Genomic DNA, 23,283 nt, shown 5'->3' with positions numbered 1-23,283 from the left:
CACCCACGTTGGGAAAAAGTGCTTTAGAGGTACTTGCAGACCCGCTGACAATACAAGACTACTTTATGCTCACTGCCTGATGAGGACCAGGGGGGTGCATTGCCTCAGGCCAGTGTAAGCAGTAGAGGACTGGAGAGATAGTGCCCGGGTTAAGGCGCTTGCCTAGCATCCTGCCCACCCTGACTGTATTTCTGGCACTGCATATGGTTCCCAGAGAACAACTGGAGATCTCCCCTGCACACAGAGCCAGTAATGACCTCTGTTCACCACAGGATGTGACCCCCCTAATCCAAACAAACAAAGTAACCAATGGAAGAGTAGGATTGATGCCTAGGCACCCTGTACGGTGGTGGAGCCTTCCAAAGTGTCAATGAAGTGGGGCTTTAGGGCACATTTTTGAGAATTTAAGTCATGGCTATCAAGATCTAACACTTGCAAACCTCCTGTGAGTAAAAATAAAAAGAGTGGAGGGATGGCAGAGATAGCACAGAAGTTAAAGTACTTGCCTTAGATGTAGCTGAGTCTGGTTCAAGTCTCTGGAACTACCTATGGTCTCCTAAACCCTGCCAGGGGTCACTCCAGAGCACAGAGCCAGGAATAGCCCCTGAGAACCATCAGATCTTGCCCCAAACCAAACAAAGAAAAGTCTCTTAAAAGTTTGACTTTCAACAAGTGGATATTAATATGCTGTTTGAACACTCAGGATGTAGTGCCAAGTGACTTTCATGCAGCAATGGAAAACTTCTACTGGGATGCAAATGCTATGAGATCAGAAATGAACTTTTCTGAAGAAGAATGAGCCACCTTCTCATCCGTTCCATCTTCGCAGTCGAAGTCATGGTCGCATCTCCACTCTGCCAACACACATTCTCCGCTCCTCTGGCACTGGACCTGCCCCACTGGGCACTGCTGGGGCCGGGCAGCAAGGCAGCCCTCTTCATCTGAGTGGTCAGGGCAGTCTCGCTTCCCATCACAACGCAGAGAAGACAGAATGCATTGACCGCTCTCACAGCTAAATTCAGAGGGGCTGCATTTTTGGTGACCTGAGAAATAAAGCTTGAGGTAAGAACGCCAGCAGATGTTAAAGTGGCTGAAGGACAAGCTAGCCAGTGTGAAGGTTCCCCAATCTTCCCTGCTCAGCATAAGAACAAAACCCCAGCATGTATTGGGGGCAGAAAGACAACTCTGAGAAGAGCAGTAACCCAGAAGAGGAAAAGGAAGAAGCACGTTTTCAAATCAGGAGCGAGTTAGAAAACCCACTCTGTTCTTGGGAAGAAGAACAGGGACAGGGAAGGGAGATAGGAGAAGGGCACTGGGACTTTACATTAAGATCTTTTTTTTTCTTTTTTTGCTTTTTGGGTCATACCTGGCAATGCTCAGGGGTTACTCCGAGCTCTGCACTCAGGAACTACTCCTGGTGGTGCTCGGGGGGCCATATGGAATGCTGGGAATCAAACCTGGGTTGGCCATGTGCAGGGTAAGCACCGGCCCAACTATGCTATTGCTCCAGCCCCTACACTGAGATCTTTTTTTTTCCTTTAAAAAATTATTTTTATTTAATCATTGTGAATTATATATAAAGTTATTCACAATTGGGTTTCAGGTGTACAAAGTTCTAATACCAACCCCTTTAAAGTGTATATTTCCCTTCATCAATGCCCCTAGTTTCCTTTCTACCCCCCCCCAGCCTGCCTCTATAGCAGGCACATTTTTCTTTTTTTTTTTTAATTCTTTTATTAAGTCACCATGTGGAAAGTTACAAAGCGTTCAGGTTAAAGTCTCAGTTATACAATGCTCAAACACCCATCCCTTCACCAGTGCACATATTCCACCACCAAGAATCACGATATACCTCCCCCCTTCCCCCCACCTCCCCAGCCCCCCACCCCGCATGTGTAACTGGTAAATTTCACTTTACTTTCACTTTACTTTGATTACATTCAATATTTAAACAAAAAAAATTCACTATTATTGATTTGGAGTTTCTCCCCCCTAAAGTCGATCTGCTGAAAAGAAAGCATTTGGTAATTTGTTTTCCATTGCTGAGAATGAAGAGATATGAGGTCAGGAGGCCGCACTAGCAGCAGCATAGTTTTGGATTTCTGTATTTTAGTATTTTAGTAACTAAGTCCAGAGAAATGTCTGCCAGGAATCTCAACATTGTAAGCTTGTACCTCTCAGCTACTTTATATTCACATATGAGTGCAATCTTTCTATGTCTGTCTCTTTCTTTCTGACTCATTTCACTCAGCATGATACTTTCCATGTTGATCCACTTATATGAAAATTTCATGACTTCATGTTTTATGACAGCTACGTAGTATTCCATTGTGTAAATATACCAGAGTTTCTTTAGCCAATCATCTGTTTTCGGGCACTCTGGTTTTTTCCATATTGTGGCAATTGTAAACAGAGCGGCAATGAACATGGAAATGCAGATGTCATCTCTACTATACCTTTTTGCCTCTCCGGGATATATTCCCAGGAGTGGTATTGCTGGGTCAAATGGGAGCTCAATTTCTAACTTTTTGAGAATCGTCCATATTGTTTTCCAAAAGGGCTGAACCAGTCGGCATTTCCACCAGCAGTGAAGGAGAGTCCCTTTCTCCCCACATCCACGCCAACACCGGTTGCTTTTTTTGGGGATGTGGGCCAGTCTCTGTGGTGTGAGATGATATCTCATTGTTGTTTTGATCTGCATCTCCCTGATAATTAGTGATGTTGAACATTTTCTCATGTGCCTCTCAGCCATTCGGATTTCTTCTTTGGAAAAGTTTCTGTTCATTTCATCACCCCATTTTTTGATTGGGTTGGCAGTTTTCTTCTTGTGGAGTTCAACCAGTGCATTGTATACCCTTGTTATCAACCCTTTATCGGATGGGTACTGCATAAATATCCTTTCCCATTCTGTAGATTGTCTTTGTATTTTGGTCACTGTTTCTTTTCAGTTGCAGAAGCTTCTTAGTTTGAGATAGTCCCATTTATTTATCTTTGTTTTCACTTGCTTGGCCACGTACACTGAGATCTTAGTGTCATTTTTGTCACCATATTTTTTGTGACATTCCCATTTTTTTTAACAGGAACAAAAATTCCCCCCACTACATCCAACACACCTATTTGTTATGCTCTTGAACTTCATTCCATTCCTAAAGACAGATATTGATAAATTTGGGCTTAAGAATTGGGGGGCGGTGACATTCCCATTTTTTAATGGGAATAAAAATTCTGCCACTACATCCAACATACCTATCCTTTATAGTCTTGAACTTGATTCCATTCCAAAAGACAGATATTAATGAATTTGTGTTTAAAAAGAAAAATGGTTGGGGCCGGAACGATAGCACAGCGGGTAGGGCATTTGCCTTGCACGCAGCCGACCCAGGTTTGATTCCCGGCATCCCATATGGTCCCCCAAGCACCGCCAGGAGTAATTCCTGAATGCAAAGCCAGGAGTAACCCCTGAGCATAGCTGGGTGTGACCCAAAAAGCCAAAAAAAATAAAAGAAAAGAAAAAGAAAAAGAAAAATGGGTGGGGAGGCGCTGGAGCAATAGCACAGTGGGTACGGCATTTGCCTTGCACACAGCCAACCTGGGTTCGATTCCCAGCATCCCATTTGGTACCCTGAGCACCTCAAGGAGTAATTCCTGAGTGCAGAGCCAGAAGTAACCTCTGTGCATTGCCAAGTGAGACCCAAAAAGAAAAAAAAAAGAAAAAAGGGGGGGCAGAACTGTATTACTGTATTACAGAGAGTAGGGTGCTTGCTTTGCCCATGGCCACCATGGGTTAGATCCCCGGCACTCCAGGTGATCCCCTAAGCATCATCAGGAGTGATCACTGAGCACATAGCCAGGAGCAAGCCCTGAACATTGCCAGGTGGAGCTCAAAAATCAAAAGTAAATTTAAAAACTGAAAGGTTTAGGTCTCAGGCAAAAGTATAAATAGGTATTAAGAAGTTCACTGTCCTTCTGGCTCTTCTTCTGTCCTTCCTGTTGAGTTTTCTTCCGGACACCCCAAGTGCAGCCAATGTGCTGGCTACTGAGTCCCCTCCACTCCATCATGCTTAACCCAGTCTCCACTTCTTCTCTCTTTAGTTCTCCAAATTATCCTTTCTACTCTAATTTCAAAATATGATTAAGACCTTTAAAGGATGTGATTAGGAAGAATAAAAAATAGAGATGTCCTATCTTACGAAAATGATGGGAGAGATCAGACAGTTCAATGAGCTGGAGTGTGTTCACTCCACGCAGGAGGCCTGGGTTAGTCCCCAACACTTCCTGGTGCCCTGAGCACACCCCCAAATCAAATAAACAAATACAAAGACAGGGAAAGCTTTGACACCTACAAAGGAAATGATTCATTATGTGAGAAGACCTAAGACCCAGATTTAAATCTTCAAGAAAATAGATTTTAGCTGACAAAAAAACAATACTTCCTTTGATAAGCAGATTGGTTCTTTGCTCCTGGAAATCTTCCTGCTGTTGAGTGGGGTGTGTAAAGGAATAATACCTAAGATCCTTTTAACTCAGTTTTCTTCATCTTATTCTGTTAGCTCTTGGTGGTGCTGATGGCTTTTGGTTGTGTTAAACTGGCAGAGATCTCCCCAGGAAAATCACATGAAGACAAATTGCAATACAATAAGCAAAATGTCCTTATTGCCTATCTCAGCTAACTCAAGCTAAGGCCCTTGCCCAGCTCAGCAACACAGTGGCAGCCTCCTTGGAAAGAGTGGCCCTGAGTCTCAAAAGGTAAGGGGCTTTTGTAACAAAGTAACATGTTTTGTAACATGTAAAAAAAATACCATGGCATTATGTAACAAGGACTTTCTACCAACCACACTTTTGTCCGAAGTCTGAGGGGCTTTCACTACTGTACTTAGCTGATCGGTTATAAGTCGAAGTTACATAAGAGTCACAAAAGAGTTACATGGTGGGAGAGGGAACTTTCCTATCTGCACCTGATTGGTAACCTTAGTTGACCTCACTATCTCACTTCGAGAACTGAATTCTAGGAATCTGTACTCAATTCTGGGAATTTTGGAACCGAAACCTAGGCCTAGCTTCTTCTGGCTTCTTTTTGAGCCTGTCATGGTGCTGCCTTTGCTTCTCTATCTCTCAGTTGTGGGTGCCACATCTAGCAATGCTCCAGGCTTACTCCTGGCTCTGTGCTTAGGGCTCACTCCTGTCTGTGCATCCAGGGACCAGACACTGGAGATCAAACCCAGGTCAGTGGCCAACAAAGCAAGTGCCTTACCTACTATGCTATCACCCTGGCCCTTTAGTCTGTTAAATCTGTAGTAACTCAATCCTCATTATTTGTGGATTCAGTATTTACACATTCATATATTTACTAAAATGGTTGGGATGGTTTGGGTTCTGGTTTTTGGATCATATATGGCTGTTCTTACTCCTGGATCTGTACTGAGTGATCACTCCTGGCAGTGCTCAATGGATCATATGCAAAACTGGGGATTTGAACTGGGTTCAGCTGAATGCAAGGCAAGCACCTAAATCCCTGTACTATTTCTCCAGCCCCCTAAAATTGGTTTTAAACCCTTCCCTAAGTCAATTCTAACCCACTTCCATTGTTATTTACTGATATACACAAGTAGCCAAAAATGTGAGTTGCCAGACAATCATTTTCCCAACTGAGGTTGAACAACGGTATGCTTTGCCTTCTGGCTTTAGTTCTTACTCTATAAACAAGTGGCCATTTGCAGTCCATCTAGAGTCATGCTTTCACAGTTCTGGGTTTTTCAGGTGATTTTGCTGTTTAAATGCCCCCCCAAGTGTAGCCCTGAAGTGCTGAAGTGTTCTCAATATAAGAAGTATATTATGTATTCTTTAGACTAAACATCTGTGTTGGATAAGCTTTGTTCAGACATACGTGTGACTGGTTGAATTCTACATTAATGAATCAACTAGATGTGCTGCTGAATATTGATGAATTGACAAAAATGTTCTCACAAGCAACTTGCAGGAACCTCACCCTATATTTGTCCTAAGAGTAAAGAGAACCAACTGTAACATAGTTTAAAACAATGGTTTTCACCCACCAGTCTACGGTCCAGTGCTCATCTATGGGTATAAAAGGATGAAAGGCCCTGGTTTAAAGACCCCAAGGCAGTTTCATGAACTTACTACATCCTTGTTCGTCTTTTCTGTCAGCACAATCTGGGTTGCCATCACATAGCCAAGACTTAGGGATACAGCGAGTCCTGTTGTCACAGAGCAAAGAGCAATTTTCCATGGGCTTCCAGCAGTCCAGCTCATCAGACCCATCCATGCACTGCTGAGCCCCATCACAGTGGAATTTCTCCTCAATGCACTTGTCTCCTGCCAGGCACCGGAAGATGCCTGAAATGGAAGGGGCCAAAAACTAGAACCACATACAAAGCAAAAGAGGAGTTTCAGGTTTTGACTCACCTGCAAACTAGAGTTTGTCAAATAGACTGCTTCTTACTTGCTTGAGTTCTATCTCTTAGTTGATCCAGAAGTAAACTTTCACAGAGTACTTAGATTAGGATAGTAAACTGACCCAGTCTGTTTATATAAAAAGACTTCATATTTGTTTTGTTCTTAAAGTAACTCATTGGATCACTATAAAGTCTGTTTTACATTTTCTTTTAGGATGTTCTATGGCCCAGATTATAGAAAGTTAAATACTGAAATACTAAGGATCCAAAGCTTTTAAAGAATATCTTAATATGCTATATAAGTGGATTAACATGGAAAGTATCATGCTAAGTGAAATGAGCCAGAAAGAGAGGGACAGGCATAGAAAGATTGCACTCATCTGTGGAATATAAAACAAGAGAGTCGGAGACTAATACCCAAGAATAGTAGTATATAATACCAGGAGGTTGGTTCCATAGCTTGGAAGCTGGCCTCACACGCTGGGGGAAAGTCATCCCAGATAGAGAAGGGAACACCAAGTAAAATGTGATTGGAGATCCTGCGCAGGGAGGGAGATACGTGTTGAAAGTAGACTAGAGACTGAACACGATGGCCACTCAGTGCTCCTACTGCAAACCACAACACCCAAAGGAGAGAGGGAGAACAAATTGGAATGTCCCACCACAGAGGTGGGGTGGGGTGGGGGATGGGATAGGGGAGTGGGAGGGATACTGGGTTCATTGATGGTGGAGAATGGACACTGGTGGAGGGATGGGCTCTCAAATATTGCATGAGGGAAAAACAAGCACGAAAAGGTGTGAATCTGTAACTGTACCCTCACTGTGACTCACTACAAAAAAATTTAAAAATTTTTAAAAATTGGATTCTTCTAAAAAAAGAATATCTTAATATGCTAATATTAACATAATATTAACATATATTATATTAATATTAATTAATATTAATATAACATATGTTAATATGTTCCAAAGAACATAGTTTTGTTTTTTGTGATGTGTGCCACTCTCACTGGTTTTAAGTGAGACATCATTTTTGTTTTGATTTGCACTTCCCTGATGATAAGTGATGAAGAGCATTTTTTCACCTATTTATTGAACATCTTTACATCTTCTTGAAGAAATTTTCTATTCATCTCTTCCCCTATATCTTTATGGGGTTATTTTTTGTTTTCTTGTTAATTTTTACCAGTGCTGTATAATCCATTGCCAGATGAGTAATGGACGAATGTGAGAGGCCAGGAAGCCATGGTCAAATTGTACCTGGTGAAATATGTCATGTAAATGTAATCAAATGGCACTCACAGAGTCAGGATTCTCACACATTAGTACTTAACTCTTATCTACATGATTTTTACCTAGGGAAGGCAAATATTACTATAATAAATGTCCTGGCATCCCTAATAGACCTCAAATGCAGAGCCAGTTTACCTGGGCAGAACTGAGAGCAGACCGTGTTGACATACCTGGTCTATTGCAGATCTGAGAACAATTCTTTTCATCAGATCCATCCTCACAGTCAGGGTTCCCATCACAGAGCTTCTCCTGAGAAATGCATTCCTTTCCATTCTGACAGGGGACAGAGGAGCTGGTGCAAAGTAGAGGCACGTGGATGGGAGGAGTTGGTGGTGTACTCAGGGCTACTCCTTCCACCTCAGGGTCTAGAATAAGCAGTTACTCTAGAATGTTACTCCTCTCCAACAAGCCCATGGACATGCAGTCTCTTGTCTCCCCCTGAGGAAACCATATTAAGCCTGAAGGGCTGCATATTTCTTCCACAAAGGAAGGTAAAGTGATACTCATCCAATGTCAAGATTCCTGCACTAAGTGCACTACAGTTAATATTATTCATTGAATCTAATCATTTTTTATTCTTCCAGGCCTTTAATATTTTTTCTATTTCTGATTCTGGTTTGATCATAAAAAATGAAGAAAATTTTATGTTTGAGACTTTTTCAGGCTGGTTTCACACAATGGTGTCTCATGTCATATCACCTAGGTCAGAGGGCAACATAAAATTGACACACATTTAGCATTTTTTATTGGTTTTGAGGTTTTTGGTCTTTGAGGGGTCAGTCCACACCTGATGCTGCTCAGTGTACATTTCAATTCTGTGTTCAGGTGTAGTTTCTGGTGATGCTCATGGGACGATGCAAGGCTACAGACTGCATATGTGCTCAGCTCACTGAGTTATGTCTCTCACACCAGACCCATTTGTTGAGATATTTTAGACTACTAAAAATGACCAATTAATACTCTGTAGGATAACATTGAGTTTGTCCTTTTAGCCTTGCTGCAGGGAACTCAGTTTACCTTAAAACAATGTCCTTTCTACATGGACACAGGAAGACAGTTAATATTATGCTTTGTAACTTGAGAGCTGATTGACGCCAATAATATTTACTCTTGGGCATCTGCTTTCTCAATTCAGTTGCCCTTAGTTCCTAGCACCTCAAAAGCAGGGTCCCAATGAGGGACAGAATGGACTCAGGGCAAGCTATAAACTACCCTGGCATCAAAATGGGTCAGGGAAAAGTGCCACAATACTCAACTATAAGTTGAGAGCATGGTCATAGACAAATACTGTCATGATCCAAAAGTAACAACGAGACTAGGACCCTGCCGGAGTTAGGAAGACTAAGCTAACCTGAGGACTGTGATCTGGAATGTATAGTGAATGTCCTCAGGAAGAACCAAACTTTAACTTTGATATATCTCTTTCTATGTTCATACAGAATGACATTGCTAGAAATATTAGAAGTAAATTTACTGTAACTATTTAAGTGGATTACTAGTTGAGGAAAGAAGAAAGCAACACACCCTTATTTGGATCCTACCCTTGAATGGATCTCCTAGTAATCTGGAGTAATCTCCTTAGATGAGATTTTGTTAATCTCCTGGAGAAATGGTTTTACCCCTCTTTGTTGATTTGTTAATGTTCAACCCACCTTTGTGTCACCACCCTATGTAATTGCTATGTAAACTAAGACTAAGTGGGAGAGAAGATACAGAGGTAAGACAGAAGACACAGGAGAAGACACAGAAGCGAGAGGGAAGACACAGCAGCAAGAGAGAAGACACAGAAGCAGAGATAGAGAGAGGTCAGAAGAGACCAGAGGAGAGACTACAGAGACAGAGACAGAGATAGAGAGACAGACAGAAGAGAGCACAGCAGCACACACAGAAGCAGAGCACAAGGAGGAGCCATCCGGATCCAGTCCATACACAGCGGCTCCAGAGTACTGAATGCAAGTGGCAAGAGAGAGCGAGAGCGAGAGCGAGAGTGAGAGTGAGAGAGAGAGAGAGAGAGAGAGAGAGAGAGAGAAAGCGCCACCCTGAGAGCCCACGAACAACACACCACACACATCATCGCACCCTCCCCCATGTGCGCCTTTGTAATTTTTTACAGTACTCCACAGCAACAATTGCAACCTAGTGATCTGTTATAGTCGTCAAAGTTAGATGTGTTAGCTAAAAGATAGCTTCTTGTGACTCACTGCACCACCATATTCCCTTATGCCTGCCTCCTCTTATAGTCTTTAAGACAGTAAAAATAAGTATAAGAATTAGAACTAAAGAGGAAGAGTGAAATCTCAACTCAATGGAATGGAAACACAGAAGAATGGCTGTCCCATTTTTCTCCTCTTCCTTGGGACTTCCAGCTTCCATTTGCTAAAAAGCTCCTTTAAACTCTTTGATAGGACTCTATTTTTTAACCTCAAGATTCAGAATAAGATTTGGGGGGCCTGTGCCAAAACCTTATATGAAAAGGAAGTAAGTAAACCCGTCTAAGTCAGGCTAATGCATGATTAAACTGTAGCTTTAAAAGAGCCCTGTTATTCCCGGCAACCAGATCACTATCGCAATGGGTTTTTTCCCAGATGTAATTACTCTGTATTAAACAAAGGGATTCCTACGTCAAATCAGCTCAGAAAACTGGTTAAGAACAATTAAACGGGTCTGTTTACTGCCAGACTAAGATTTTGTTACGTCATAAGCAAGATGAGCTCAGGTATGTGACCTTTTGGTCAAATTATTCAAGATACTGGAGTCCTCTAGTCACTTGGAGACCCGTGCTCATGTTTCCTCTTCCCTTTGACATAGATGAGTTAGGGAGAAGATCTGTGGAACTATGGGTTGGGGTACAGCCAACATGAATAGAACGATACTCACAGTGTTCTAGTGAAACACACGGAGAAGAGCCAGGTTTAGTGGGAAGACTTGCCTGGAACCTGCTGATTCTCTGCCAGGATGACGATCTTCCTTACAAATGGCTCTTTTGACACGGAGAAGTGCACCAGCATCCTCCTATCCCACAGTATGAGGGCTGCTCTGTTCGTAGTCACCAGGTAGGGCGCATGCGCAGCCAGTAGCCCGTCACTCCAGTTTTTGCTCAAGGTGTACGTTCTATTTTTTAGGAGACTTAGACTTTGCACCCCTAAGGAAGAGTCAAGTCTTATGAACTGATGCAGGATAAGTGACCCGCCACCGTGGTGAGGCACAAGCATCATGAAGTTTCATTTTAATGTATTTAAATAGAAAATTAGCACAGAGTTTTCTATCATGCTCTATAGGTTTGAATTTTTTATGATAACCCAAGGAATCATTTATCTATTAATTTCAATTTAATTTTATTTGTGTAAAGTTGTTCATAATGACTTATTATATTCAGTATTCCAACACCAATCCCACCACCATTACACCCTCCCAACACCATTATTTCCAATTTTCTGAACCACACAAGCCTGCCCCAACAGCAGGCCCTAAATAATTTATTTTATGTTGCTTGTTATGAGTAATTTATATAAATGATCAAAAAATATTTTCTTAGAAGAAAGTGTGTAAGATTGTTGTATCTCACCCTGGAGTCATTAAACCCTTGTATAAAAGACTACTAACATGTTGCTACAGATTAAGCCTTAATATTATCTTTATTGAGAATGGTTGCCTTTTACTATACATCCCATCCAATGTGGTGTGCTACTCCTGGTATAATAGTAGTGTAGACAATGGAATACTATGCAGCTGTTAGAAAAGATGGTCATGAAATTTGCATATAAGTGGTAAGTGAAATGAATCAGAAGGAGAGGGACAGACATAGGAAGACTTCAGTCATTTGTGGAATACAAAGTAACAAAATGGGAGAAAGACACCCAAGGATAGTAGAGATAAGGATCAGGAGGATTATGCCACAGCTTGGAAGCTGGCCTCACATGCTGGGAGAAAAGGCAGCTCAGATAGAGAAGGGACCACCAAGTAGAGGATGCTTGGAGAACCTGCTTGGGATGGGAGATGTGTGCTGAAAGTAGACTGTAGACCAAACAAGATGGACACTTAACACCTGCATTGCAAACCACACACCCTAAAGGAGAGATAGAGTAAAAGGGAATCCACCTGCCACAGAGGTGAGAGGTGGGGGGTGATGGGGGGAGGGATACTGGGAACATTGGTGGTGGAGAATGGGCATTGATGGAGGGATGGGTACTCCATCATTGTATGACTGAAATATAAGCACAAAACTATATTTTTTATAGTTTTATAACTGTGTCTCACAGTAATTCATTAAAAAATTGAAAAAAATAACAGTGGTGTAGAGTTTGAGATCCTGCATGGCCGCAAATGTAGCCGCACACTCCAAGGGATCATTTATTTAAATTTGATTATAAAAATTTAATTTGCTAATGATACTGAATATTGATAGGTTGGAAGGAAAGAGCAGGAGCCCTGGTTCAATCCCTAGCACCACATATGTTCCACTGAGCATCACCAAGGGTCACTCTGAGCACAGAGCCAAGAATAGCTCCTGAATATTGCATGTGTTACAACAAAACCCCAATGATGATTCAAGCATTTACCATAATTTATGATACTACATAAAATTTGGGAGTAGAGCTTCAGAACTTAATGAATGTAAGTAGTTCACTGCACCATCACCAAAATTCTAGTGCTATTCACAGTCTCAAATTGACCTCCTCTATCCATTCTTCTCACCCTCATTTTCCCCTCCTCTTTGGTCACTATAGTTATCACAGAGCCTAAGAGTTATTTTTATGCTCTGTTTACATTCATCTTATAAATTAAATCATTTATTTTTCTTCAATTTCCGACTTATTTTGCTTAGCAAAATCACTTCAAGTTTCATCCAAGTTGTTACAGAAGGCAGTTTATCTTTTCTGATAACTGTAGTATTCCATTGAGTATACAGCCCAGGCTTCTTTACAAGGTAGCATTGAGAGCTCTAGTACAGGCTGAAACCTGGTAAATGTAACAAGCAGATGTTTCCTTACTGTATTCATGTACATTAAACATCCACCATCACCAAGTTCTGTCAGCCCTCAAAGATGGCTTCTGAGTGGGAAGGTTGCCTAAGTTGGATACAACGGTATTATTTTCTTATCATGTTATAACAGCACTATTCATACTTTTCTTAAAATGGCAGTTTGCACTCACAAAGTTTAAACAAATTCTAAAAACTGCAGAAGTTATTAAAACTTTACATCTGGGTACAGCAGGTAGAGCCTTGACTGAGTTTGATCCCTGGAACCCAGTATGGTCCCCTGAGCTCTCCAGGATTGATCCCTGAGAGTAGAGCCCTGGGACCACCAGATGTGGTCCAAAAACAAAACAAACAAAAATTTATTTCCAAAATCTTCTGCTTTAAATTTTAATTCTAGACATATAGCTTGAGAACTGAGTTTGTGCCAAGCTTCCATCTATGGAAATCACAAGTTGAAACTCTAGCAAACTCTAAGAAGGACTAAGATTATTATACTAAAATCTGTCCTTACGTTTCTTCCAGCTGCACTACTGTTTGGTGCTTACCTAGCCCTTTGGTCACCCAGAGGATGCTAGATGAACCAAGGTCTAAGGCCATGTGAGTGTCTGCTGTCCAGGTGCCGCTCCAGACTTCCTGTCTCCTTTTGCCATCAAAGGTCATACTTTGCAGGTGCTTCCCACTTTCTACCCAGTAGAGCATCCTCTTGGGCCAATCAAGAAGAAGGTGCAGTATAATGCTGCCAGTTCTGTGGAGGGTATGTGTGTCATGGTCAGACATCATAGTCTTCCGAATGGTGCTTCTGTCACAGGGAAGCCAGTACAAGTTCCCAGTTGCTATGTCCACATTTGCTGAACAGACTGTAAGAATGAAAGGGAGGGAGAGGTGGAATGAGGGAAGAAAGGAGAGAGGAAGGCAGGCCAGTCATTCCCATTATGAAAGACATTCAGCAATGCCATTAAGTTTCCGATGAATGATGGAAGAGACAAAAATGGAGGGAATGGAAAGAAGCTACATTTGTTAGTTCTTAACTAATCTAACTCCTCATTCTCATGATGGCCCCATGATGCTAATTCAGTTTTATCACTTCACCTGTATGTGAGCTCATTCGATTCTCATGACCACCTGACAGGGTAAAAGTCACTGCATTTATAGGCTAGACAACAAAGTGGCATTTAAATGCAGGACTGCAACTCTTATTCACATTTCTTCTTCAAAGGTTAAATATAAAAACAAATCAATTATGTATAAAGCATCTAGCACTGAATTGTTTTGGTAGAGATTGAACTCAAGTGACAAGGGTGGGATGGAAGATAAAGTGGAAGGAGAGTGGAGGCATCTACAACCAGAAGACATCAAGTGCATGATATTGTAAGAAGCAAGTATATATATTTAAAGCCACGAGGCATTTTAAGTGTGAACCAAGTAGCCACAAAACTCTTGAGCACAGATCTTACTATCTTCCCACTCACTAGCGCTAGCTTGCAGACTGGGCCCAAGCTAGGTTAGCTACTCTGAGATGTGATATAGCATTTTTTTAAAGGTTAAGTGCATTACTAGGCTTGTAAGGCAGACCGTCTCTCTGAAACTATTCTATAATGTAGTGTCAATGAATTTCTGTGCTTCTGTTCTTGCATTTCAACAGTAGGGACAACATTCTCTGTGTTGTTAGAGGAATAAAGTTAATATGCTTGATAAGTTGAGACAGTGTTGTTTAGAGCACTGGGCTGGAGCTACTTGCACAAACTCAAAACTGCCGCACAAATCCAAGAATTCTAAAGATTTATTGTTCTGCATTACCATTATTCTAAACTAAGTGACCTAACTTAAGTAAATCATAGTCCAAATGGAACCCTCAAACCAATTATTTGCCAACATTTTACTGCATCAGTGCTCACATTGATTCTATCTTCAAGAGGGAAATTCAATGTAAAGGTTTGGTACTCACACTCCTTCGTAGTTTCATACTCTGTGATGTGGTATCAGTGATTTAAAATCTGAGACCATGGAAATAGTTTTAACAGTAACAAGAGCAAATTGGCAAACACAGGGTTGGAGAGATAGCTAAAAAGGCTGGAGCACAGGCTTCGCACACAAGGGGCCCCAGTTTAATGTCTGGCACTATCATTCCCCAGTACCATTGAGGAAAACACCACGTACTTCCTGGGAAGTAGCACCCAAGCACTTTGAGGAAGGAAGGAAGGAAGGAAGGAAGGAAGGAAGGAAGGAAGGAAGGAAGGAAGGAAGGAAGGAAGGAAGGAAGGAAGGAAGGAAGGAAGGAAGGAAGGAGGGAAGGAGGGAAGGAGGGAAGGAGGGAGGGAGGGAGGAAGGAAGGGAGGAAGGAAGGAAGGAAGGAAGGAAGGAAGGAAGGAAGGAAGGAAGGAAGGAAGGAAGGAAGGAAGGAAGGAAGGAAGGAAGGAAGGAAGGAAGGGAGGGAGGGAGGGAGGGAGGGAAGGAGGGAGGGAGGGAGGGAGAGGGAAGTAGAGAGGAAGGGAGAGAGGGAAGTAGGGAGGAAGGGAGAGAGGGAGGGAGGGAGGGAAGTAGGGAGGAAGGGAGAGAGGGAGAGAGGGAGGGAGAGAGGGAGAGAGGGAGAGAAGGAGTAAGAGAGGGAGGGAGAGAGGGAGGGAGAGAGAGAGGGGAAGGAAGGAAATCCTACAAGTTAGCATTCATTTGAGTTTAATGGGCTAAATTCAATTTATGACCTGTTTTTGAAGCTTGAAAAAAGTTTCTTTGGGAGAGGGGATGTGAGAGCGGGGAGGGGGTTCATCTAGCAGTGCTTAAGGGCTACTTCCAGTGAATTGATTTGGGCTTGCCCCTCATTGTGCTCCTTGGGATACAACCCACACCTCATGTATGCATGCACAGCATGTGTTTTAGCCCTACAAGACATGAAACTAATGTCAGTGGTACATAGCCAAGACTATTTACTCACATATTGCCTGTGGCTCCCTTTAGGATAAAATATACAATGAGAGCATTCTTAAACAACCAAAAATATTTATGATCTGAACTTTAACACAGCTCAACAGCTCTGGTCTAGATTCTAAGAGATGAGAAAATATTAATATTGCAAAGGAAATTTACTGTGCTGTGTATTTTAAGTACTACCTTTTTTTTTTCCGGCTTTTGGGATCACACCTAGAGATACTCAGGGGTTACTCCTGGCTCTATACTCAGGAATTACTCCTGGTAATTAATTGCATCTGGTGGTGCTTGGGGCACCATATGAGATGCTGGGGATTGAACCTGGGTTGGCTGCACACAAGGTAAACTTCCACCTGCTGTACTACCACTCTAGCCCCTTAAGTAATACATTTTCACCTTGATTTTTGCTATTTTATTTAAAATTTGTATTGAGGGGCTGGAGCGATAGCACAGAGGGTAGGGCATTTGCCTTGCACGCGGCCAACCTGGGTTTTATTCTCAGCATCCCATATGGTCCCCAAGCACTGCCAGGAGTAATTCCTGAGTGCATGAGCCAAGAGTAACCCCTGTGCATCGCCGGGTATGACCAAAAAAGCAAAATAAATAAATAAAATAAAATAAAATTTATATTGAATTGACATTGGTTTATAATACAGAGGTTTCAGAAAGACAGCATATTGCTACATTATGACCTCTATCAATCAAAAGTCTAGCTTCCGTGTACCACCATGTATTAACCCTTTTATTTAACTTTCCTATACCCTTTTGTCTCTGGTGACCTGTATCTTGTTCTTAAAATCTAAAAGTTACTTTAACTTATTTATTTTTTGAGCCACACCCTGTGGTACTTGGGGGCTATTCATGGCTCTTCTCAGGAGTCACTCCTGTTGGTGCTCAGGGACCGAATAGGAGTAGGCTGCATGCAAACAAACACATTATCCCCGCACACTCTTTCTAACCTCTTGCTTATTTATTTCTTCTCAAATGTACATATAAAGTGCACAGAAATACTTCAGCATGTCTGTGATCACCACCTCATCTAGTTTTTATTCTACATCAAGAAACCAGCTCCCGGGGCTGGAGAGATAGCACAGCGGGTAGGGCGTTTGCCTTGCACGCGGCCGACCCGGGTTCAAATCCCAGCATCCCACATGGTCCCCTGAGCACGGCCAGGGGTAATTCCTGAGTGCAGAGCCAGGACTAACCCCTGTGCATCGCCAGGTGTGACACAAAAAAAAAAAAAAAAAGAAACCAGCTCCCTTTACCCATTTTGTTAAGTACCAGAAAAGATTGAGGAAATGGTTTTCCACTATTTAAAAACTATTATCCTGTTCTGCAGGGAAGTCAATTATGATACTGATAAACTAGTCCCAATTTCTCTTCATTGTTTTACATTATTCTCCCATGTTTACATAAACAAAAATATCAAACAACATTCACATTAGGATTTAACTTAGTGTTGGTTAAACTCATTAACTTGCCAAATTATAGTAATCAAGCAGGTACTCACAATTGAATTTTGGTAAGTATTGATTGAATTCCACCATCAACTGCCTTCTTTTCTTTTTTTCTTTTTAGGTCACACCCAGCGATGCACAGGGGTTATTCCTGGCTCTGCACTCAGGAATTACCCCTGGCGGTGCTCAGGGAACCGTATGGGATGTTGGGAATCGAACCCGGGTTGGCTGCGTGCAAGGCAAATGCCCTACCCGCTGTGCTATCCCTCCATCCCCAACTGACTTCTTTAAAAAAAATATTTATCATAATTTACAATACTGTTACTAATAGGGTTCCATGCATATAGTGTTGCAACACCATGTCCTTCTCCAGAGAGTCTGCATTTCCCACCAGTATCTTGGGTCCCTCTTTCCTACACTCTCCTCTAATTCCTCGCTGTCACCCTGCCCTAATAAACTCAGTTATGTAGACCAGTTCTCGGGTTCTATTGTCTTTGGCCATTTGGCCCTTACTATGCGTCTTCATATTTCCTCTCTGTGAGAGGTCATTCTATATCTGCCACTCTTCTAACTGGCTTCACTGAGCATAACACCCTCTAGTTCAATCCATGTGGCAGAAAAATGGTATAATTTGCCTTTTCTTATAGCTGAGTATATATACCATATATATGCAATGGGATACTTCTTTATTCATTTATCTATTCTTGAATATTCAGGTTGTTTACTTTTTTTTTTTTTTTGCTTTTTGGGTCACACCTGGCGATGCACATGGGTTACTCCTGGCTTTGCACTCAGGAATTACTCCTGGCTCAGGGGACCATATAGGATGCTGGGAATTGAACCCAGGTCGGCCGCGTGCAAGGCAAATGCCCTACCGCTATGCTATTGCTCCAGCCCCTGTTTCCATTTTTTGAGCATTGTTGATAGTGCTGCAATGAACATCGAAGTGCAGATGTCTTTTCTGAGCAGATTTGGGGCTTTTTGGGTAGATGTCAAGAAGCGGAGTTGCTGGGTCACATGGAAGTTCAATTCTTGATTTCTTTAAGGAATCCGTATTGTTTTCCCAAAAGATTGAACCAGCCGACATTCCTACCATCAGTGGGTGAGAACTTCTTTTCTCCTCCACACCCACTCCAACACTGATTATTTTCATTCTCTGTAACGTGTGTCTCTCCAGTGTGATACCTCATTGTTGTTTCAATTTTTATTTTCCTGGTGACAAGTGATAAGAGACCATTTTTTTTTTCCAGATACTTATGGACCATCTTTATGTCTCCTTTGAGGAAGTATCTGTTTATCACTTCTCCCCATATTTTCATGGGATTGGCTTTTGTTTTCTTGTTAAGTTTTTATAACCCTAAGTGTTAAGTGTTCTGTAACCCTCTGTCAAATGAATGGCTGGCAAATATTCTCTGTCTGTGAGGTGTCTTTTTACATTGCCTTTATATTTTGAATTCTTGTATCTATAGCCATCTAAAAATAAGTGGGATATAGTAATTTCAGAATAAAAAATATTTATGTTTATAACTGTTGATCTTTTGATATTTAGAAATTTTGTTATAAGCCCCTCCTATAGAAAATTTTATTATAAATGAATGTATCTGTTTATATTCATACCTTGTGCCCTGCCTCCACCTCTGCTGTTTAGAGAGATGGCTGTTAAATATATCTTAGTCCACCCCTGGGCATTATATTGGGAATGCATATATTAACTACCGGGAATGTTGACAAACAGACCCGGTATGGAAGTGGGACTCAGGTGAAGGAGTAGAGGAGACACAGTACCTCATGAGAGATAAGACTGTTACTCCTTGGGTGTTAGCATGGCCATGATTCTCTACTCTTCCTCCCTCTTACTTATCAGGAGACTTGAAGAGAATTTGACCTTGGAATCCTTTCCACATTCCTTAAGACAGTCCTGCCCAGCAGAGGGATTTTTTGGGATTTGCAAGCTGGTAAGAACTCACTGGCCACACTGGTCCAGCTTCTCTGTGCCCTGTGGGACTCTGTCGGTTGCAGAGGTCACATGTGCATCCTGGAGTGAGCTTGAGCTTCAGTGTTCATAGATGCAGGGCTGTATCATCTCCCCAGGGCCAGGGTCATAGAAGGGTCTTCAGATATGCACAATTTCCTAAAACAGAAGACTGAAACTCCGTCCCCAACTCATTCAGAATTTTATTTATCATTTCTAGTCTCCATTTTCAATGTGAGGATAAGATTAATATACCAAAGAGAAAACACTGACTTCAGTACACTTTGATGTAATGATAAGCTGAAAGCGGTATGCCTATGGGTTGTAAGGAGCTTCTGGAATGATATAGAGATAGACCAAGTATCAGGAGAGAAGTGGATTACTACTATAAGAGACCTGCTTGGTTCTGTAAAAAAGATTTAGCCACTACACAGTAAAAACATTCCTATGTGTCTCCTTTATTTCTAACACAACACTTGTGACATCAGATGTGTGGTACTTTCCCATCAAAGAAATTCTGCAACACCAGCTGGTGTCAACCATTCTACTCAATTATGATGCCATCTGCCTAGAGTTAGCACCAGACCCCATAACTTAGTCTCAATCCCACAAGACTGTCCTCACTTTAGATGTTTGTTTCAATTTCCAGATAGTTTCCTTTATCTCTGGATGATACAAAACCAGGGCCTTCACAACCTCCTCCTTCAGTTCAAGAATTTTCTAGAATGACTTCTAGAAGTCAGTAGAATACTCACATTTACTGTCTGACTGTGTTTCCCAAAGTGTGTGTTATCACACCCCTGGGGGCAGGTATTGAAATGATGGAGGTTGAGGGCAGTAGTAAGCTCAGGTATAACTGGGGGATTATGCTTTATGTTTATTTGCTTAAAGAGGTAGATTTCTAAATGGAACGTTGAGTGACCCACCCTTCCTTCCTTCCTTCCTTCCTTCCTTCCTTCCTTCCTTCCTTCCTTCCTTCCTTCCTTCCTTCCTTCCTTCCTTCCTTCCTTCCTTCCTTCCTTCCTTCTTTTCTTCCTTCCTTCCTTCCCTCCCTCCTTCCCTCCCTCCCTCCCTCCCTCCCTCCCTCCCTTCTTTCTTTCTTTCTTTCTTTCTTTCTTTCTTTCTTTCTTTCTTTCTTTTCTTTCTTTCTTTCTTTCTTTCTTTCTTTCTTTCTTTCTTTCTTTCTTCCTTCCTTCCTTCCTTCCTTCCTTCCTTCCTTCCTTCCTTCCTTCCTTCTTCTTTCTTTCTTTCTTTCTTTCTTTCTTTCTTTCTTTCTTTCTTTCTTTCTTTCTTTCTTTCTTTCTTTCTTCCTTCCTTCCTTCCTTCCTTCCTTCCTTCCTTCCTTCCTTCCTTCCTTCCTTCCTTCCTTCCTTTCTTTATTTCTTTATTTCTTTCTTCCCTGTCATACACAATGATGCTCAGGTCTTACTCCTGACACTGTGCTTAGGAATCACTCCTGGCATCAAGAACCAAACAGGGTGTCAAACAAGGATTAAGCTTGGGTCAACGGCATGCAAAACAGGTACCCTGCCCACTGCATTGTATCTCTATCTTTGAGTGATTTTCTTTTCTATGAAAGTAGGCCATATAAATTTGGGGAGCTATGGTGAAAATAATAGAGCTAATGAGCTAAAGGGATGCACGGGGCAACATCCAGGAGGTTCCAGACACAGGCTCCCTGGCACTGTAGAGTTACGGTATGCCTCTCTCCCTGCAAAAATGTTGCCACTTACACAGAGGGTTTCTGAACCTGGTACTTTTGAAATATTTATGGATCTTCATTACGGAGACAAAGTGGATTACTAGCTCCATTTTCAGCTCCTCTCCCCTCTCCAGAGAATAAGGATAGGACTCAAGTTCTTAGTTTCTAATCATGATTAAGTCTCTCTGCTGACTAACTCATATATTAGAACCAACCAAAAATCACATAATTGGAAAATAATTGGGCTTTAAAAGCTCAATGTCAGATGATGCTGTGAGTCAAGTAATTCAAAGGTCTATGTCAGGAACCAGAGGTAGAAGTCGTTTGACATATCGCCTATAATTTCACAATCACCTACACAGTTCTTGAATATTCGGCTTAAGTGACTATAAGTAAAATGGTCAGTCTATTTGACACAGAAATTAATGGGAAAGACAGCATTTCAATCAAATGGAAAGAAATTCACAATCAAGGTCTCCAGGCATCTGCCACACACAATTTCTTCTGAAGGTTCTCGAGGTCAGGTATTGGAATTCCTATGTGCCAGACCAGTGCTCAACTACAGTTCTTAGGGGGAGAATGTCACAGGATGTTTCAGGATATGTATTTGAATAAAGCACTTTATAGGGCAAAGCTTACTTTGCCCTATAGGTACTTAAATGATACATAACACATAGAGTCTTAGAAATCAAATGCCTAGACTCAAACTCAAGTCTGACTTTTTATTTAATAGCATAGATGTTTGCATTTAGACTGAATAAAGGAAGTTAGAGGGTGGAGTATGGCATTTAGAAATGTGGGAGAGGAGAGAAATATATATTACCATATTAAGAAAATGTTACTAGTTCACACCAAAATCTGCATTACAAATTATTTCTAAAAAAGCCTTTAAAAATCTGCAATGCAAAATTGAACTTAAGCTTCCTTTCTACTCTACCCAGACTCAAAGCCAGGGGAAAGAAGCCTTTAAAAGCCTTGTTACTGGCTCCTACCACGTGTAGCCTTTTAACAGTCTGCATATGTGTTACAGGAACAAGGGTAAATCAGCAATACAGATAATTTCAGATCTTTTTTTATATTAAGGTTGACTCAGATAAAAAAATCTAGCAGTGATTATTTTCTTACCCTAGTTAATCTTTGAGTCATACTGTAAAGGGGAACACCTTCTCCAAGTAGTCTAACTTACCTGGGGGCTCTTTCCAAATCTCTTGCTTTTCCCTTGAAAAGACAGTTGAGCGGAACAGGTGACCCTGGGCATTAGCCCAGTAGATGAGGTTTCTTTTCCAATCAATATCCAATAAATAGATATTCCAAGGTTGCTCCTGAACTAAAGTTCTCTCTATAGAGGTTCCCATAAAGCCAACTTTCAACAAGTAGAGACGTTTTCCCGAAGAAAACACAAGTTTTAACTCTACCAGGAAAAAGGAAAGATGTGTTCATTTACCAGTTATCAGGTACACCCCATGTTCCCATCTGGAGCAAATCCTCTCTTCCCTCATGCTGAGATAAGAGAGCACGATCTTTTGGAGTCCTTTTCTGGAGCACATATGTACATGCCCTAGCTTCCTCAGAGAAGAGAGTTACCTGGACAAGTGAAAGCAACACCAACATCTCTGCTGAAAGATCTGGGCAATATCATGAGGGCTAGGCCTCGTGGGAGGCTCCAATTAACTCCATAATGTCACTGAACACTTGCTTATAGCTCACAATTCTCAGCATAAAGATTTTTATATGCAATTGCCTAATTTTTACAAAGATACCAAAGTATTTCCAATGATTGTATTTATGGTATTAAAATATGATTTTTGCTGAACCAGATTTAGCTCAATAGCTTATGACACCTTGATCACATTCCCTGTAAATTAGAACATGAACACATTCACATTTCTTCTTAAAACATTCTATGGGGAAACAAATCAAGTAATTTGGAAAGAGACGTTCAATGCATTATTTAACCTTTAATATTTTGAAGATAAAATAGCAACATGACACTTGGTCAATAACATTGAAATAGAAGCTGTGTTTATATTTATGCCAGGATCCACAGTATAAATAATTTTATAGAAGGTTTATTTCTCATACCAATTTAGTTGTTAGTTTTTTGTATAAAGCTTACTGGTGGGGCTGGAGCAATAGCACAGTGGGTAGGGCATTAGTCTTGCACACGGTCAACCAGGGTTTGATTCCCAGTATCCCATATGGCTCCCTGAGCACTGCCAGGAGTTATTCCTGAGTTCATGAGCCAGGATAACACCTGTGTATAGCCAGGTGTGACCCAAAAAGCAAAACAAACAAACAAAAAAACTTAGTGGTATAAGTTATATTTTTCTGTTGTAAAATTAATTAACCTAAATATCCTTTGGTGGCTGAATAAATAAGCAAAAGGCAATTAGTATGTATAGTGAATACAGTGTTGTAGTATACAATGGGGTGTCACACTCCTACAGTGGAATATTATTCACCTTATAAAGAAATGAAATTCTGACATATGTTACTACCTAGATGTACTTTGAAAGTATGCTAAGTATAGTAAATAGTCACTA

At 41.3% G+C, this 23,283-nt stretch overlaps 1 protein-coding gene across 1 annotated transcript in view; it reads right to left on the bottom strand.

The window, feature by feature from the left end:
- The window catches only part of LOC129405560 (low-density lipoprotein receptor-related protein 2-like), a 67,900-nt gene that overhangs the window by 20,103 nt on the left and 24,514 nt on the right, over window positions 1–23,283 (bottom strand). The window contains exons 13-18 of the mRNA XM_055141476.1: window positions 21,927–22,151; window positions 13,233–13,544; window positions 10,636–10,848; window positions 7,877–8,071; window positions 6,139–6,215; window positions 805–1,043 (exon numbers count right to left, since the gene is read on the bottom strand). Of these exons, the coding sequence (XP_054997451.1) occupies window positions 805–1,043; window positions 6,139–6,215; window positions 7,877–8,071; window positions 10,636–10,848; window positions 13,233–13,544; window positions 21,927–22,151 (1,261 nt within the window). The remainder of the gene's footprint in view (window positions 1–804; window positions 1,044–6,138; window positions 6,216–7,876; window positions 8,072–10,635; window positions 10,849–13,232; window positions 13,545–21,926; window positions 22,152–23,283) is intronic.

This window comes from Sorex araneus, chromosome 1 (genome assembly GCF_027595985.1).
Source record: "Sorex araneus isolate mSorAra2 chromosome 1, mSorAra2.pri, whole genome shotgun sequence".
Taxonomy (NCBI): Eukaryota; Metazoa; Chordata; class Mammalia; order Eulipotyphla; family Soricidae; genus Sorex; species Sorex araneus.
This window is presented reverse-complemented; position numbering and strand designations above follow the sequence as displayed.